This window comes from Odontesthes bonariensis, chromosome 12 (assembly GCF_027942865.1).
Source record: "Odontesthes bonariensis isolate fOdoBon6 chromosome 12, fOdoBon6.hap1, whole genome shotgun sequence".
Lineage (NCBI taxonomy): Eukaryota > Metazoa > Chordata > Actinopteri > Atheriniformes > Atherinopsidae > Odontesthes > Odontesthes bonariensis.
Window position 1 is genome coordinate 6400313 of NC_134517.1, and position 16900 is coordinate 6417212.

Sequence of the window (16900 nt, forward strand, 5' to 3'; positions counted from 1 at the left end):
CCTTCAAGAGGGGGTTTACTTCATGAATGAATATTTTCAATTCAGATTTAACTGGATTTAAAAAAAAAAAAAAGGCTTTTTTTGCTCTCAAAGACTATTATTCCTTTGATAAAAACATCATTTGAGATTTCAATTTTGGAAAATTGGCAACACCTACTCTTATAACAAAATACCAACAGAGGCCAGATCCGAATTTCACTGAATATTGTTAAAAAAAAAAAGCCCTTCTTCTCAACATTACCAGCCTTTATGTAAACTCACACACACACACCAAAAGTGTCATTGTGCAAACAAAAAGAAAACAATTTATTTAATATGCAACAAATTACACAACCTTATGTCCTTTGATATATTCCATATTTTGTAGAATCCCTGTGAAATAAATACATAGTTTTTCTGTTGCAAATGCTGTTACTAAAATACACATTCAGAATACAATCATTCTCTAACTTGAGAGGAGCTGCATAAAACCTGCTGATGCCCTTGCAACAGTCAGGAAAACAATCTGAGAACAGAGCTGGTATAAGAAGATCAAACAGACCCGAGGCTGCAGAAACACTTAAAAAAAATATACACCTTAATTTTCACACAGCTAACAATCGCACAACACCAACACAAGAAGAGTATTCCCCTAATATTACCAGGTAAAGAAGAACAAAAGCTAAACTGTGACTAAACTAATACATTTGGAGAAAATCTGTATACTAAGATGGACATATACAGTACCAACTGATAATAAATGCTGTAAACACTTGATTACAGATATTCAGCTATTGTATTGTTGCTCTAACAGTAATGTTAAGATGCTCACACCTACAACACACATAACATTTTGATAAATGCTAGCAACACAAAGCAAAGCACATCAGGTTGAACAGAACAGCTAAATAATTCATCACAGGTTTCAGAAGCCTGAGCATTGCTGTATTTTGATGAACTCAGAAAAGCACAAAGGTCCACTGCAGAAGATTAAAGGGCCTGTGGATGTGTGCAGCAGGTCTATAGCATGCTGTCAAAGCTCTTATCTGTGCTGTCCTTGTCATGAGGATCAGCAGGCGGGCTGTACTCGTCTTGGTAACGCTGCAGGATGGTGACAACATCATGGTGGCCAAATTGCACGGCTTCGTCTATCGGTGTGTTCCCCCATCTTAACAAGGAGTGAATTTTTATCAAATGGCAGAGGGGGAGAAATTAACCATAGGCTTGACTCAAAGTATGCATCAACCATACAGACGCAAGCTGTTTTTGTGATCACTCGGACTCACCTGTCTCTTGGAACTGGATTCACCTTGCAAGCCTCCAGCAGGAAGCGCACTACTTCTATATGTCCTGAAAGCAGAAGAGGAGTTACTAATACAACATTGTTTGCCAACTGTACAATTGTATGTGCAGTACGTTTCAATACCAATTTATGGGTTGATTTCAGACTGCATTTTACCTTCAGCTGCAGCCACATGGAGGGCTGTTCTGGAGTCGTAGTCTCTCTGCTCCATGTCCATGGATGAAAGAGCAAACCTACAAATGCAAAGCTTATTTAACTATGTATATAAATTCTACGGGTTTTAGGACATAATTGGTAACTGGTATAAAGACACTTTGTGGTGTTCTTCAGGGTTCTGTCTGTGCTTGGACCAGTACTTATCACTCTGTACATGCCTTCATTAGGTAATATTATTAAACAGCATTGCATAAATTTCAATTGCTGCTCAAATGTTACTCAGCTATTCTTATCCATGAAGCCAGATCAAACCAACAAGTTGGTTAGAATACAAACATACAAATAAGACATGAAGACCTGGATGACTGAGTTTTCTGCCTTAAAATTTACACATAATTGAAGTCATAGTCTTTGGACCTGTGTGCTTCAAGGAGACACTGTCTAGCTACATGGTTAATTTAAATGGCTTTATTTCAGCCTCAAGTATTATTGTGAGAAACCTTGGAGGCACCCTCTCTCCCTTTTAAATCGGGCTTAAAAACTGTCCTTTTGATAAAGCTTATAGTTAGGCATGGCTCAGGTGATCTTGAAATTTCCTTCAGTCATGCTGCTATAGGCCTAAAATGCTGGGGGACCTCCCATGATGCACTAAGCAGTTCAAACAGTTTTCTTCATTCTCCTACCTTTACTCTCCATGTACACATGACAATGTTTTTTGTCATTAACTCTTGTTTCTTTTTCCCAGCAGGTATCCCTGGCCTGATGTTATGGTGCTTGTTGACCCCTCTTTCCCATTTTCTCAACACCCAACCAGTCAAAGCAGATGGCTGCCATTATTAAGCCTGGTTCTGCAAGATCCCGTTAAAAGGACGTTTTCCTCTCCATTGTTGCCTCGTGCAGAATCAGGGTGTGGCAAAGAAAAGCTATGATATACCCTATTTCCTTAGCTAATGAACTTTTTTGTTTTCAAAAGTTGGCATTGTAAGAATTTGACTAATTTGGATTTGAGTGAATTTGATTAAAGTGAATTATAGTTGTCCCTCCACCAACACACATGACATCTGGTATGAGGTGTTTGTGCTGATATGTTGTGTTTGGTTTGCACCAAACGTGATGCTGTGCATTGTGACCAAACATCTTCACTTTGGTCTTGTTTGTCCCAAGTACATTGTTGACATCTTGCAGTCTGTTCAGATGCATAATCTGACCAGTCACCTTTTTAGTGGGTTTTTCATGACAACCTTTCCAAAAAAGCCCTGCTTGTTCGTCTTTTTCTAATTGTACTGTCGCAAACTCTAGCATTTAACATGATAACTGTATGATCTGACATGTAGCTCTCGGACATTTTGCAACTTCTTGGAACTTTGCACAGCCAGAACTGACCTGACCTTTTTTTTTCATGATAATTTAATCGAGAGCATTTGATTACCTTCTTAATTCTTATGAAAATAATAAGGGTATGTTTTTTTGCATGTTATTTTAAGTGTATTCTTACTGTTACACTCTCAATGCCCTTTGAATGACATACTTGTAAAATTTATATAGGCAAAGGAATAGAAGAGAAGAGCGGATGGCCACCAAAGTCTGGTTCTGCCAGAGGTTTCTTCCTGTTAAAAGGGAGTCGTTCCTTTTCACAGTCGCCTCAGGCATGCTCAGGAAGGGAGATTGGACTGAAGACAAGTTTCGGTGCAATTTGTTGGTTTTCTTAGCTAGGAAATTGTTTTTGAATTGGCTCTATATGAATGACTTGGATTATTTTGTAAATAATTATGATTACAATGAATTGAATTCCAATTGGCTTGAATTGGACTATAATACTTAAGTGCCTTGAGATGACATTTGTTGTATTTGGCACAATATAAATAAAACTGAATTTAATTGAATTATTTTGCTGGAAGCATGATTTACCGTTAAAACTAAAAGTATCTAGCCTAGAAATCTAGACGCCCCTAGTGACCGCAAATTGAATTTCCTCCGGGGCTGTACAGCTTTTTGCTGTACAGGTCTGGCTTGCTAGGCTAAAAAGTACCTCCTATTTGATGGTTCTCTGTAGAGTTTTTGTCCACTTGAGGTGCTGCAGAGCTGTTTTCAATGAGGATGTCCTGCTTGGACTATTACTGTAGATATTTTGTATAAAAGCAAGAAATGAAACACAGTGGTGACCTCCTGTCAGCAAGAAAATAACTGCTTTGTTGACTATACGACGTGGAAGTAAAATAAAAAAAAGTGTGCAAAAGTCTGATAAGAACAGATGTGGAAATAATTGTAAAGACAAATGTATACATGCACAGAAGCAACAGGACACATGTGTCTTCATTGATGCGTATGATAGATTTAGTGCATTGAACACTTTAGTGTGTTTACAAGAAATTACTCTTGCTGACAATCTGTTCACCTCCTGAGCGCAGATACGTCTCCTGTGTAGGCAGCAAACAGTAGATTGATGACAGACTTGACCTGTGGACAAAATCAGAGACAGTGACAGAACATTTGCAGAGAGACATCGAAGTCACATTAGACACCATGGTCAAATTCAGTAACTATTGTCACAGAGAACTAGTTAAGACAAAGCCTAATAGAACTAATGTTATGCATTTCTACCCAGCATGTGGGAAAGTTCACACATTCACTAATTATTCAGTCTATTGGTAGAAATGAAGATTTATGCATAGAGGAAATTGTTCTCATGTTAATCCAAAGAGAACGTCTGTCTACTTTGCTAACCAGAACAGACGAATGTAACGCTCAAAATGGGTGAATGTTTCATTCAGAGAGATCCCTGCTTCATTCAAGACTTACTATCTGAAAGGGAAGGAATTATTCCGTTAAACTCAACTTGAAAAGGTCTGACAAAGGAACACTGGAAGTGAGGCAGAATTTTGATATTGGTATGAGGTGCAGAGAATCTAAAAGAATATGTTACACTTTTTACAGTGTAACCTGGTAAGAGCTACAATTAAAATTTAGAGACATGCATTTTGCTTTTACAGTGAACTAAGAAAACTATCCTTCGTTATCAACAGAGCTCCTGAGAATCTTTTCTCGGCCTGTTGGCCTGTAATGATTATATTTTATAATTTTGCATAACGGTCATAATATTCTCCAATCATTGTTATATAAGCAGCTGGATAAAATCGAAAGAAATTTCATGCATCATTATGAGTTAGTTCCAATGAAGACACAACAGCATACTGTAAGCACAGCTTAGTTTTTAGCTAAAAGAAAGCGGGGAGCAGTAATTTGGAGAATGTTTTTTCTCAAACTTTCAGCACAAAGGTGGTGGTCAAAGGTGCAAACCCCACTAATACAAGAAATTACACACATCTAACCTCCCATCCACTACCTATTACATGCCATATTAGTATCATTAAAGCAATAAAAAGATTATAAAAAATAATAGGGAGATTAAATTAATGGGAAATGGGGACTCGCACATTTGAGTCCAATATTTATGACAGATAATGTGCATTTAATTCATAATAGTTGTGACAGCCCTAACAGATTAATTGATTGATTATTATTAATTGATGATCATTCTGCATCATGAGGACTTAGAAAAATTAAAAGAGGTCTTTGTTTTGTGTAAGAGATGGTATAGCTCTGAATCTAACCACCCAAACCGCTTTAGGACATTAAAGTTAACTTCCAGGCACACAGGTGTGTGTGCGTCCAAATGTAAGAAAGCAGTCTTAAACAGCCAACACTTTATCCCATGTGGCCACAGCAACAACTATCAACATGAGACAGCAGTTTGGCGTGAAGTTACTCTTTAAAGAAATGAAAATAAAGCGCTGGAGCAAAGAACAAAATTATTAGTATGACTGCTTATATAAGCAACAAATATGCTTTTCAGTTTGATCCATCATCTTAACATTAGAGATTGAGAACTGATCTCACAATAATAAACATCAGCCTCTATTTCTATCAAAGTAAATGTGGGTCAGCATGTTCAATAAACAGCCTGTAAATACTATACAGGTGTGCTAAGTTAAAAAGCCAAACACCTGAACTAGGTGGCAACAATGTAAATAATTAATGTCTCCATGGGTGAGATTATTTCATTTTCCTGAAAAAAGAAGAACATGTATGCATGCACATACAATTACAAGGCATTAGTTAACAAAGCTCACTGGATCCATTACCATAGCTACTTTGTTTCAATGGGATATACAGATACATTAAAAAGTGAACTTTTTTTCATAACGGTTTCTAACTATAGCTTTAAATAAGCTGACATTGTTGTGCTGAAAAACTGGAATAGTTTGCTGCTGATTTTAATGGAAAGCCATGTTGCAAGACTTGAGATACTGAGCACAGTAGCACATGTCCTGCATACCTTTGCAACGATATAGTGTACCCTCATTTTTCTATGTGACACTCAACTGTTATTGCATTCACCTAAAAGGCATTGATGCAGCGTTATGAAACAAACATGGAATGGTCCTTTAAAACCTGTAAAAACTCAATTTTCTCAATCCTATTCTTTGTCTGTTATTTGAATATTTGTTATCATGCAAAAGCTTCTGTCTGACATGCTGTTCTCCCCAGAGCCGAGTTGAGTAGCTGAGATGGAGTTAGAAAAGGGTGATGTAAACAATCAGGACAAGATCTGATTATAAGTGGCTGATCAATCAATCTAATGTGAAACCACACAGGATAACGAATGAAACCAAAAAAAGAGGAATGTGTGAGTGTTAAAGGAATAATTTAACTATTTGTGTTGCCACCCCCCTTTCAAGGAGGTCAAACGAGAAGACGCATGTCAAGAAAAATGCTGAAACTGCAGTGACTTGTAAAAGTGAGTCAAATTACAACATTTTTCCCTGTTTTGTTGCCTTAAAACCTGGAATTAAAACAGATTTTTGCACGGTTTGGTTGATTTGATCAGCACAACACGCCGCTCCCTTTGAAAGAACAAAACATTTTAATAGTGAAACAAGCACCAATTCAAGTTTTCAATGCAACAAAATAGAGAAAAAAAAACTAACAATCAGTTTAGCAAAACAAGGCTAAAAGGCTATACTTGATCTGCATTGCCACAAAATTTAAAGTATTCCTGCTAAAACGTTTTACTAGATGTGTCGTTATTGAACCCTCATGGCCTTCTGGCTGCTTAATAATTGAGGCCATGACATTTTTCTACAAGTACTAGAGGGGTAATCGAAATGACAGAAGTAATCTCTGTGTAAAAAATGGTTGCTAAAGAAAAGCTGTGGGCACAGACAAAGAGATGGTGGATAAGTGCTTTATTTTATTTTATTTTACACCAAAGCAACAACAAAAAAGTAAAATAGTAATGTAACACCGCTTTTACTGTAATGTCTACAAGTCCATCACAGCCAAATAAGGATTTGCTCAGAAATGTGAAAGAAAACAAGTTCATGTCTCAACATAAATCACATAATCAAGCAGACAGGACAGTTCATGGAGACTTTTCATACAGGATTACAGACGTAAAAACATTGACAGACATGAACTTGGAATTGTATAGTTTCATCTACTGCATGTTTTTAATGTATAAATAGTGTCTTTATTCAGTTACTAGTTAATTTAGTTACTTTACTAACTTTTAAGTTTGCTCTTCCACAATCAAACTTTTATTCTACACTGAATCTTTGGTGAAGAAACCGTTTTTTAAAAATACATATTGCTAATCATCTCACATTTGACCACAACATTAAGAGAACCTTACAATTCCAAGGTCACCAAGGTGTAATGGTTGTGATTATTTTTAAATGTATATGCAATTTCAGATTTCACAAAGGATAAAAATGCATGTTCAGAACAATAATCATCATAAACAAAAAACAAAAAAAAGAAAGAAAATCAAAAGAAACATTTAAAATGGAATCAAAAAGACATGAATCAACCTGTACAAAACTATGCATGCGAGATGGAAGTTGTGAATTTAAAGAAAAATTAACCCATACACGACATGAGCCATAAAAACCTGATGATTTTCATAGAAATTATGGTAAAAGATTAAAAAGCCCCACTGTCATGAATCTGATTGTAATAATCACATTTTGGGAAGTGACGGAGGTTCACTAAATCCAGCTCCCCCCCTATGAAAAGCAACAGGAGGCTTCTTCATCTTTCTGCTTTACCAAAGCAAAATGGATCACATGAGAAAATGAACGCTGATAGGTTGGAACTGAGGTTCATTCTTGGACTGGTTCAGCTTCCTATTCATTTCAGGCACTGGATGTCAGATTTTGTGCCAGTGAGGGGAACAATAAACCAGCAGCAGCAAAGAAAGAAAAACTTGACCAAATAAGACTGTTATACCTCACATTGCAGAAGGTGTGTGTGTGTGATATATATATATATATATATATATAAAAATATATAAAGTAATATGCTGACTTGCAAAAAGCTGTTTTCTTTTTTGGAGTTCTCTCCTCAAACACACATAATTTCTCTTCCTAATGCCTACAACACAGTGAGGGAATTGTGGACTTTACCTGTAACAACCAAAACTACAGAACTATGGTCAGAGTTATCCACTGAGTGTATCTGTTTAGAATGGTTGCAGATAATAAAAAATGAATTCCTATACTTAAAAAAAAAAAAAAAAGAAATTTCAGAAAGCAACAAGATCCATGTTAAAATCCAAAAGCCACATTCAACTACCCAGGAAATTACTTCGACTTCGTGCAACTTTCCTAAGTAGCATTAATAATGACCAAGGCTTTTGAATGTTTTTTGTCTAGAAACAATGCTAAGAAGAAATTGATCAACTGAAAAAACATAAATCTCAGGGTGTATTGTAACACAAAATAAGACTCTCAATGTGACAGAGCTCTGGCTCCAGCAGCCTCCCTTTGAGCTCAAGTCAAACCCACATGCCAGCTGATTAGCTTCAACAGTAACTACGGAACACGCAGGTAAAACTCCCGTCTCCGTACAGTCACAGTGAAATGATAATTAAGGCATCCACTGACATGACATTCATGTGCAAGTATTTTCCTGGAGGCGATCGTATGACTTTGGAACATCTAAAGCGTACAATCGACACACTGTTCTCCTGCGGAGGATGCAAACACACACCTAACAGCTATATACACTTGCTGCTGGTATGTACATTTAGAAATACAGTTAAATATCTATACTGTAGGAGTAGTCCTAACATACTCTAAACACTTAAAAATAATTCCAATAACACTGAAAATGTGTTGTGTGGGTGTCAAAATACACCTTTTGAGAGTTAACCAACATTTAACTTTATCCGATAGTACATTAAATTGTTACATTTAAGAGTCATTCCCACTGATCGCATGCTTTCAGAAACACTGATGACCACAGACACCACCCTTCTGCTCTTAGAGCGGAGGATGACTGGGAACTCCCTGATACTTTCTGTGCCTGCAACTTTGCCTCAGTTTAATAGTTTATAAAAAGCAGGTCATGTTCATTTTAAAGGCCTCAGAAATATCTGTTTTTTCTTCTTCTTTCTCTCAGTGATCCTGTTCTACTTGAACTTTTTTAGGCAGTTTCAACAACAGTTGAAATTAAAGAATGATGTCTTGAAAGAAACGAAGTTTACTTAAAACCTTACTACAGTGGGAAAAAAAAAGACTATCGTGTACCAGGCTTCAATTGGCTAAATTAAAATTGAACCATCTGAATCCTGATGAAGCTTAGTCAGCCAATTGAGCTTTAGTTGGCTAAATTTAAAATTAAAGCTCCAGTCGGCAGGTTTTCAAAATTCCGAGTCTAAAGTCGGAAAATGCGAACTGATACAACTTTCAGGTCCCTCCCCCAACCTCTAACAAGCTCCAAATCGCCCCCCAAACCCCTCCCCCTCTGTGGACGAGGTTGTGCACGTGAGTTCACACAAGTGTGAGCGCACACAAGTTGGGGCAGACTCACGCTCAGCAGCGTGTGCACAAGCTGTGATTGACAGGTAGGATTCCTCCACCCTAACTTGATTGGTTAAAAACAGCCGGGAGCGCTCGGGTTTTTGCAAGCATGATTACAGGCTTCAGAGGGAGCTACAGATTTCGTTATTTTTCCTAAACAGCCTATTTAATATTCTACTTCCAGAATCCCATGACAGTTCAAGCTAATACGACTAAAAAAAGTTGCCGACCGCAGCTTTAAGCCACAATTGAAGAATTTATTATTCTAGCAAACCTTGGCATGTGCCGTTTTTCTTTGCCAGTGGCCATTTTTCCTTGAGGCAATTAGTTAAATCAACAGATCTTGTTTTCTCTTTTTTGTGATCCACATTTGACATAAGTAGAGGGTAGGTTACATTCTAGATTAAGGGATGATGTTTGAACACAAGCATATTTTCGTGGACTGTGTAAACATGCGGTGATGGCTTTAGAATGCAGCCAAGATCGCCTGCTCACAGTACAGGTAGTAAAGGTTGTATTGGGACCAATCAGAGCCATGCAAGAAATGAGGGGCTCTGCTGGAGCTTGCAGCAATAAACATACATTACCACTCCCACCAACGTCACACTGAGTATGCTCAGTAAACTAGACAAACATGGCAAGACTGACAACACAAACACACACTCACAAAGCTCAACATCACAGAACGCTGCAGAAATCCTCAGATTAGTCAAAGAGTGCTGGCAGATGAATGAGAACAAACAAGTCAAGCGAGTCTCCATGGGGAAGAGCCAGCTACAGTCACCTCTCCTGTGAACAAACCTTTCTTTGCATTGCTTCATTAATCGGCTCAAGCTGTCAGACAAGTCAACTGTGACCCAAGCACAAATCTAAGTTCTGTCTGAATACATCTGGTTTTACTCAGATTTCTCTTTGCTAAAATCTTTGTCTGTTTCTCAACCTCTTCTTTCTAATCCCAAAGTTCTCATTAAAATTATTGAAACGAATGCTGACTATTAAATGCTATTCCAGCATATACACACATGCAAGATTATTTTCATTAACAGCTGCACCAAAGCACTCACAGGCATGTCAATAATATTCTCTTTTACACGCTTTCTGAAGTAATCTGAGTATGCACATCTCTATAAAGGCTTATTGACCTCGTAGCATTTGTATTTATGTGCAAATATCGCTTGAGTCTAAGTCTGAATGTATGTTTATATAGCGCTGGTCTGAATGCTGGCAGCACTGAGGCTCCACATATGCAATCACAGCCAAAGTTTTTGTTTTTGTTTTTGTCAGTTGATTGTTTTTCCCTGTTTAAAACTAATCTACAAAAAGAACAGAAAAAAATAATCTCTTCAAAAATGATAAAAAAAAAAAAAGAAAAGAAAATGCCAAAAACAAACAGCCCAACAACGAGTTTGACAGAAAGCAGAAGCACAAACTGTACATCCAGTCCTACGCACATAAAGGCAACAAGCTCATTTGGAATTCAGAGCCAAATAAACAAAAGTTCATACTATTCTTCCAGCACAAATAAAGTTTCCCAGCCCAGTAACTGCTTCAAAAGCAATAAATATTCCTCTTCATAATTTATGTATAAATACTCAAGGGTGAAGAAAGATGGTGGTGTTGTTGCGAGGGATGAGGTGAGGGTGTGGGGTCTCTTTTCCTAAGCTTCACTCGCTGACTTTGTCCATCCTATAGACTACAGTGGTGGAGCTGTCCTGGTTTGACTCAGTGGGAGACACTTTTTTCCACAGAGGGGCTTTCAGAGCTAGCTCTTGTTGGAGGCTCTCATAATCCATGGGTCCGAAGGAGAGCTGCTGTTTTAATTGACACGAATAAAAAATTAGTCTCATTCCCTCTGTTTTTGTGTGCTTGTAGCAACATCATTTAAAAAAGCCAAAAGCTATTTATTCAGTTATCTATTGGCTGTACTTGCAGTAAGGCGTAGGTTTTAGCAATTCAGCAAGTATGGTAGGTAATGAAACATACATAGAAATGAAGCAGACTGGCTTTGAATTTAGCTTAAAAAGTCCCTCATACAGCAGCTACACATTGAGCCGCAAACTAAACAATTCCAACCACTCAAAGAAAACAAAAGTTCAGTATGAGCAGAAGAAAACAAATAGGTGACAGCACACCTCTTTAGCTCTTCGTCTCAAATTGTGTGCACTTGTTTTTTTAAGCTTTTCATATACTTTACATACATTTACAGAAGTCGAGGTGTCAGCTAACAAATGATGAACAATAATGCTGTTATCTAAACTAACCTCCAGCGTTAACTGGGAAAGGGTGTGTTGCTTTGTTTGTTTGGAAACTCTTCTTTAGTCCTGAGCAGCAGAGTTGTGTTGTGCATCCTTACCCGCTGGTCTCCTCCCTCTCTGCGAGGATCATGCTTCTTAGCAAAGTGCCTCAGGTTGTCATAGTTGTGAAAGTTGAAAAGCTCCACCAGCTCCTGAAATGGAAGAGAAATGACTCATCATAAACTTCAAATGTCACTTTACTCTCGAAGTAAAAGTAAGTGAAAGGTGAAAGCCAAGACCTTTTTGTAAGAAACATATGAGCACATGAGCTCTTTCAAAAAAAAAAAAAAAAAAAAAAAAAGTTATCAGAGTCCATGTGGCAGAAGCAGCTTCTTGTTTACTGAGACTTGTACTCAGACCACCTGATGGTAATTATTAACCAACCATCACTTACTTATTAAACAGGTTCAGTCACCAGAGCTTTCAGCAACTGCCAATCATTAATGACAGTTTTTTTCCATTTGTGTGAACCAAAAAAATTATTTTACTTACAGCTTGTCATACAACAATACTTTCATGTTTTATATGAAGGAATTCCTTATATTTGATCAATATAATGAATATCATATTAAGATTAGGTATATTAAGATGACATATTTTCATCTCTTAAAAAGAAACTGTTGGATTTCTATCCCGTGTCTGGACACTACATACTGTGCAGAACTGTATTCCTCTGACAGAGTTGCCCATCTTGTCTAGTGGAGGCGACCAGCACATAATGCCCATCACGTTGGGCACGACCAGCAAGATTCCCCCTGCTACGCCAGACTTGGCTGGAAGTCCGACCTACAGAGAAAAACGCAACAGGTAAGTGTCAGTCAATCACCTGTATGCATCTACAATAGCAGCACGACAACAGCCCAATGCTGAACAAGTAAAATCAACACAGCTCCAATAGTTTTGTAATTACAATATTATCTTGCCATATTACAGCTGACAGGTCCTTAATGGAATAACCCAGTGACATTTAGCCTCAGGTTATTTAAGCTAGGATTGCAAATAATTACTAATCATTAACCTGTACTGTATAATTCATGTTGAATGAATGGCTTAGATTTTTCCCAGGATTACATCCCAGGGTTACATGTAAACCATCAGCTTAAAACAACCATGAAGTCATGACTGCAGAAACAGCTTTCAGTCCACCTGACATGAAAATGCTTTACCTTAAGGGTGCAACATACCGAAATAATTAGTTGCTGTCAGTTTTACATCTGGATCAAGGCTTGAAACCAAGCAGCTATTGGAACTATGATTCTGATACATGGCGTGACATTGTATTTATGAGTGCAAAATCCCTTTTATGCCAAGTGCAACACCTAGGTGACATCTGATGTCAAAGATGACATCTTTGTCATCTAGGTCATTTCTTCTACAAGTTGCTCTCATCTTAATCAAGCTGTTTCCTGCTTGCTTTATTGTAAGAATGTGTATTCTACTTACATGGAAAGCAAATTGTCCTGAGAAGTCATACATGCCACAAGAGTGCATGAGACTCAGGGTGTCCCTCACTGCCTCTGGGCTCAATACGCGCTCGCCCGTGATAGGGCAGATGCCGCCGTTTGCCAGGGTGGCCGCCATGACACTGGCGCTTTCGCACGTCACCTCAATCGAACACAGCTGGAGGTAGACAAAGAAAGAAAGGACAACTTGTACCATTTCTCTATGACAATTTTCAGCACAGAGAAGAGGTCTATGACATTCAAAGATATGTTCCATGTCAGAGCAAGAGCAGCAGCACGGAGACACACGACACCCTCTCATCAATGATGTATAAACATGGAAAAAATTGCAGTTACACTCACTTGGAAGTACAAGTCCAGCACAGATGTCATGTCTGTCCCCTCTGGGAAACACTAAAGACAAAAAAAAGGCAGATCAATATTTAGCAATTACTCTGTTCTGTCATTTGCATATGCAAACCTATATCAATCTGCCAGTCTCACTAGATTAGGATCTCTTTTTAAAGGAGATCCTATTCACAATCAGACAAGCACAGAGACACAACTCAGGCCAGATCACCACAAAAAAAACAACAAAAAACAAAACAAAACACACACACACACAGGTAAAGAAGCTAGTAAGTGTCCAAAGAGGTGGATGTCCTCTCTTAATCCAGCTTCATAGCAGACTTTAATTCATATATCATATAAGTATTTGGTAAACTGTAATGGAGTATCTTCAATGTCAGTCCAGTAGTCTGAGCTCTTTCTGTGAGGCAGGAGTTGAGCTGCACTGTCAAAGGCTTTTGGGTGCTCGGAAATAAATGTAGAACCTTCTTTTTTCTTTTAAATTGAGGACACAGACACTTATTGATCGTTATCGATCACTGATCAACTAGATCGTTGTTTGTGCTGAGAGCAGGGTGAAAACTAACTAAACTTAATAAAGAAAACACTATCATCGGACATTTCTTACAGTTATTGAAACTGCATTAATGAAAGACAAACATATTTAATTAAAATTGAGCTGAGACCAGCTTGGGCCTTGTCCAACCCTTCACAGATAGTTTTTATATTACAGACCTTCTTCTTTCCATTTTCATATACAGCTACCGGTAACTAAAAATGGGCATTTTAGTTGAACGTCTTCAATAGGGAAAAGATTCACAAACTATTTATAGGGTTTGTTCTCTCCTGATTTATCACACCCATATCACGTGTCAATCACAACTCTCTGCTTCATACGTGGAAAAAGGTCAGCGGCCCATGTGACAGAGCACCAATGCACCAACCAGTCAGAAGGTTAGTGGCAAGTCTTTAGGCAAGACACTGAGGACTTTTACATGACAATAGCAAAAAACAACAACTAATAACTGAACAAAAAGAGACTTAAAAAGAGCCAAAGGGTTACACACATGCTCCAGAGTTTCATCTTTTTGTAAAAACCATAAAGCGTAAGTATACAGCCAATTTCCCAATAAAGCTGCTCTCCTTCACATTTTTTCTGTTTCTTTTGTCACTAAACAGGCTAAACATGTCAGAAATTGTGTCTGAAAATCAGCTCATTAAAGGAAAAGTTTGTGGTTTTTTTTTTTGTTTTTTTTTAGATAAATCGGCGGATGCCCCCGTTCACTCCCATTATATGGATAGAAGTGGATCTCAATATCGTCCGACTTTCACCAAACTGTTATCGGTGAGTAGATGAACGGATTTTATGCCAAAAAAAAAGAAACTGTGTACATGTAGTCAAGGTCTTCTTTTCAACAACATGTCAGTTATGTACTTCTAAATGGCTTATAATATTATTTATCAAGTTTTTTTGGCCATTAATTATTTTTCAAAGTTTTAAACTTTGGTGTTGTAAAAAGCTGAATAGCAGAGACATGAACACAAACGTGAAAGCTTCATTAGTAAAGAAAATGATCATAATGCAAACCTCAGCAAGAGGCTTTAAAAAAAAAAAAATTTTAAAAAAGTTTGCCTTTTAGTGTAAAAACATTAACAGAGTCAACAGAAAACAAAGATGGCCACGCTACAGGACCATTCCAGCGTCAAACCTTTTTTTCTTTCAGGTAGTAGCCAATGGCAAAGTTTCTGTCTCCTGACTCACGCTCCGATTGGAATCTGTCACACAAAGAGTAGAGCACTCCCATTACACAGAGGAAGGAAATGTTTGCACGGGCCGTGTGTATGCATGCACTTCTGTGCTGGAATCCCAATGCCCCACCCCACCTGTGTACAGTACAACTGGAACGCTCACGGCATCATGTGATGATACTGTTACATGAGCCCCCATGCTCGCTCTGTTCCACCCCAACCTTTTCCTGGAAAATGCTTTTCATATCAGTGCTGTCATGCATCATGCAGCAAGTTATAGAAGAAAGTTGGAATTTTTAGAACAGAAACCATAATACAGAGGCACTTACGTGGCATTGCTGAAACCGACATACTCATTTCCTGCCATCTGCTTCAGAAAATTCATGACCTGGAGAGAAAGTGAAGAGTGTCAAAATGACCATCAGAAGTTCCTGATATGATGTTAAATTCTATGAACAGTGAGGGGCCTGTCAAGTGTTTTGTCAGATGTCTAGTCCCCCCCTTTTTCTTTTCCCTTTTTAATGTTGGGATGTCAACCATATTGGGCCCCGAGTGTCATGTCTGTCGCCAGAAGAAGTTAAATCAGAAGTCAAGCGACAAAAATTTTAAATCTAGTCCTCAGGAGCAAAAAGGTAGCTGTTTGACCTAAATTCTACCAGTCTGTTAACATACCCACAAGAAATACCCTGCACATTCCTGGCAGTTACAAAACCCTCACATATTCTCATCTTGCCCTATCTGATCTGATTAACCTGTTGTGATGAGGGTTTTTTTTATGGCAGAGTGTTAATGTCTTGTAATTTAATATCATATACTCACATAGTCAAATTTTTCTGCATTGCCTGCAGCTTGCTGCAGAGAGAACAAAACAAGAGGCAATTAGTAGAGTTCCATCACTGAGACATCGCAGAGGACAAGCACAGCATTATAGAAAGCTATACTGAAATGATACATGAGACTGCTGACAAGTTAAAGCTACAGAATTAGAAGATGCAAATAAGTTTTATTACAAACGAAAATGTAATCATCACATGAGCTTTAGAACAGAACAGGTTACTAAGAGAGCAATCTTTCTGGAGTTATAGGGAAATTTAGTAGACATGTGAACAAGCAGATTAGCTAGTCAAAGGAAATCATGTTACAACTAACTAAACTCACTATAACATTGGGATTCAGAACTCAAACCTGAATTACATAAACTAGAATACACCTGTTTTAGAAATACATGGCAGCCTTGACTGTACATCATTTGCCGATATGGGGATGTGGTCTGCATTATGGATTACAATTATGCATGTATGGATGTCTATATGTTTGAAGATGTACATCTAAAGTAAGTCAAAAAGTGTAATGTGACAAAACAGAGGGAAGGAGGAGGGGAAAGAAGGGGAATGGCCCTCAAAGTGTGTAGCTCAGTAGACTTCTATCGAATCACAAGCTTATGGTCGCTGTCTAGACCCACAAAGAAAACACAGCAAAAGTAAAAATGCACACATGTGCATTTTAAATGTAGCAGCTTTTGTTACGCATTCAAAATTCTTAACTATTTCAGTTTTGGATGAGTTTGGATCAGTTCATTTAACAGAAAATGTCTTGATTCATAAGAGTCCATTTTAAGGTGTTCATTAAACAGTATAGAAGAACAAAAATAAGTGGCACTGAAGAGGGTGTTAAAGAGTCACTAAATTGGCCTTTTACAGAGCCATTTGGAGGAGTAAAGAGACAGAGAGTGGGGAGGGGGAAACAGGGGATAGGGAGAGAGTGAGG

General features: G+C 37.9%; 1 protein-coding gene across 3 annotated transcripts in view; it reads right to left on the bottom strand.

Annotated features, from left to right (window-relative positions):
* Nucleotides 1-279: 279 nt before the first annotated feature.
* LOC142396357 (glutaminase kidney isoform, mitochondrial-like) overlaps nt 280-16900 on the bottom strand; it is a 32401-nt gene continuing 15780 nt past the window's right edge. For 2 of the 3 annotated variants that reach the window (XM_075478984.1, XM_075478986.1), the window contains 11 exons: nt 15953-15985; nt 15463-15521; nt 15094-15160; nt 13400-13450; nt 13038-13214; nt 12249-12380; nt 11654-11746; nt 3834-3895; nt 1439-1515; nt 1266-1329; nt 280-1147 (listed from right to left, as the gene is read on the bottom strand). In XM_075478984.1, coding sequence (XP_075335099.1) covers nt 1000-1147; nt 1266-1329; nt 1439-1515; nt 3834-3895; nt 11654-11746; nt 12249-12380; nt 13038-13214; nt 13400-13450; nt 15094-15160; nt 15463-15521; nt 15953-15985 — 963 coding nt within the window. In that variant the 3' untranslated portion in view covers nt 280-999. Of the gene's footprint in view, nt 1148-1265; nt 1330-1438; nt 1516-3833; nt 3896-6669; nt 11112-11653; nt 11747-12248; nt 12381-13037; nt 13215-13399; nt 13451-15093; nt 15161-15462; nt 15522-15952; nt 15986-16900 lie in introns of those variants that run through there. The other variant, XM_075478985.1, reaches the window with a different exon arrangement.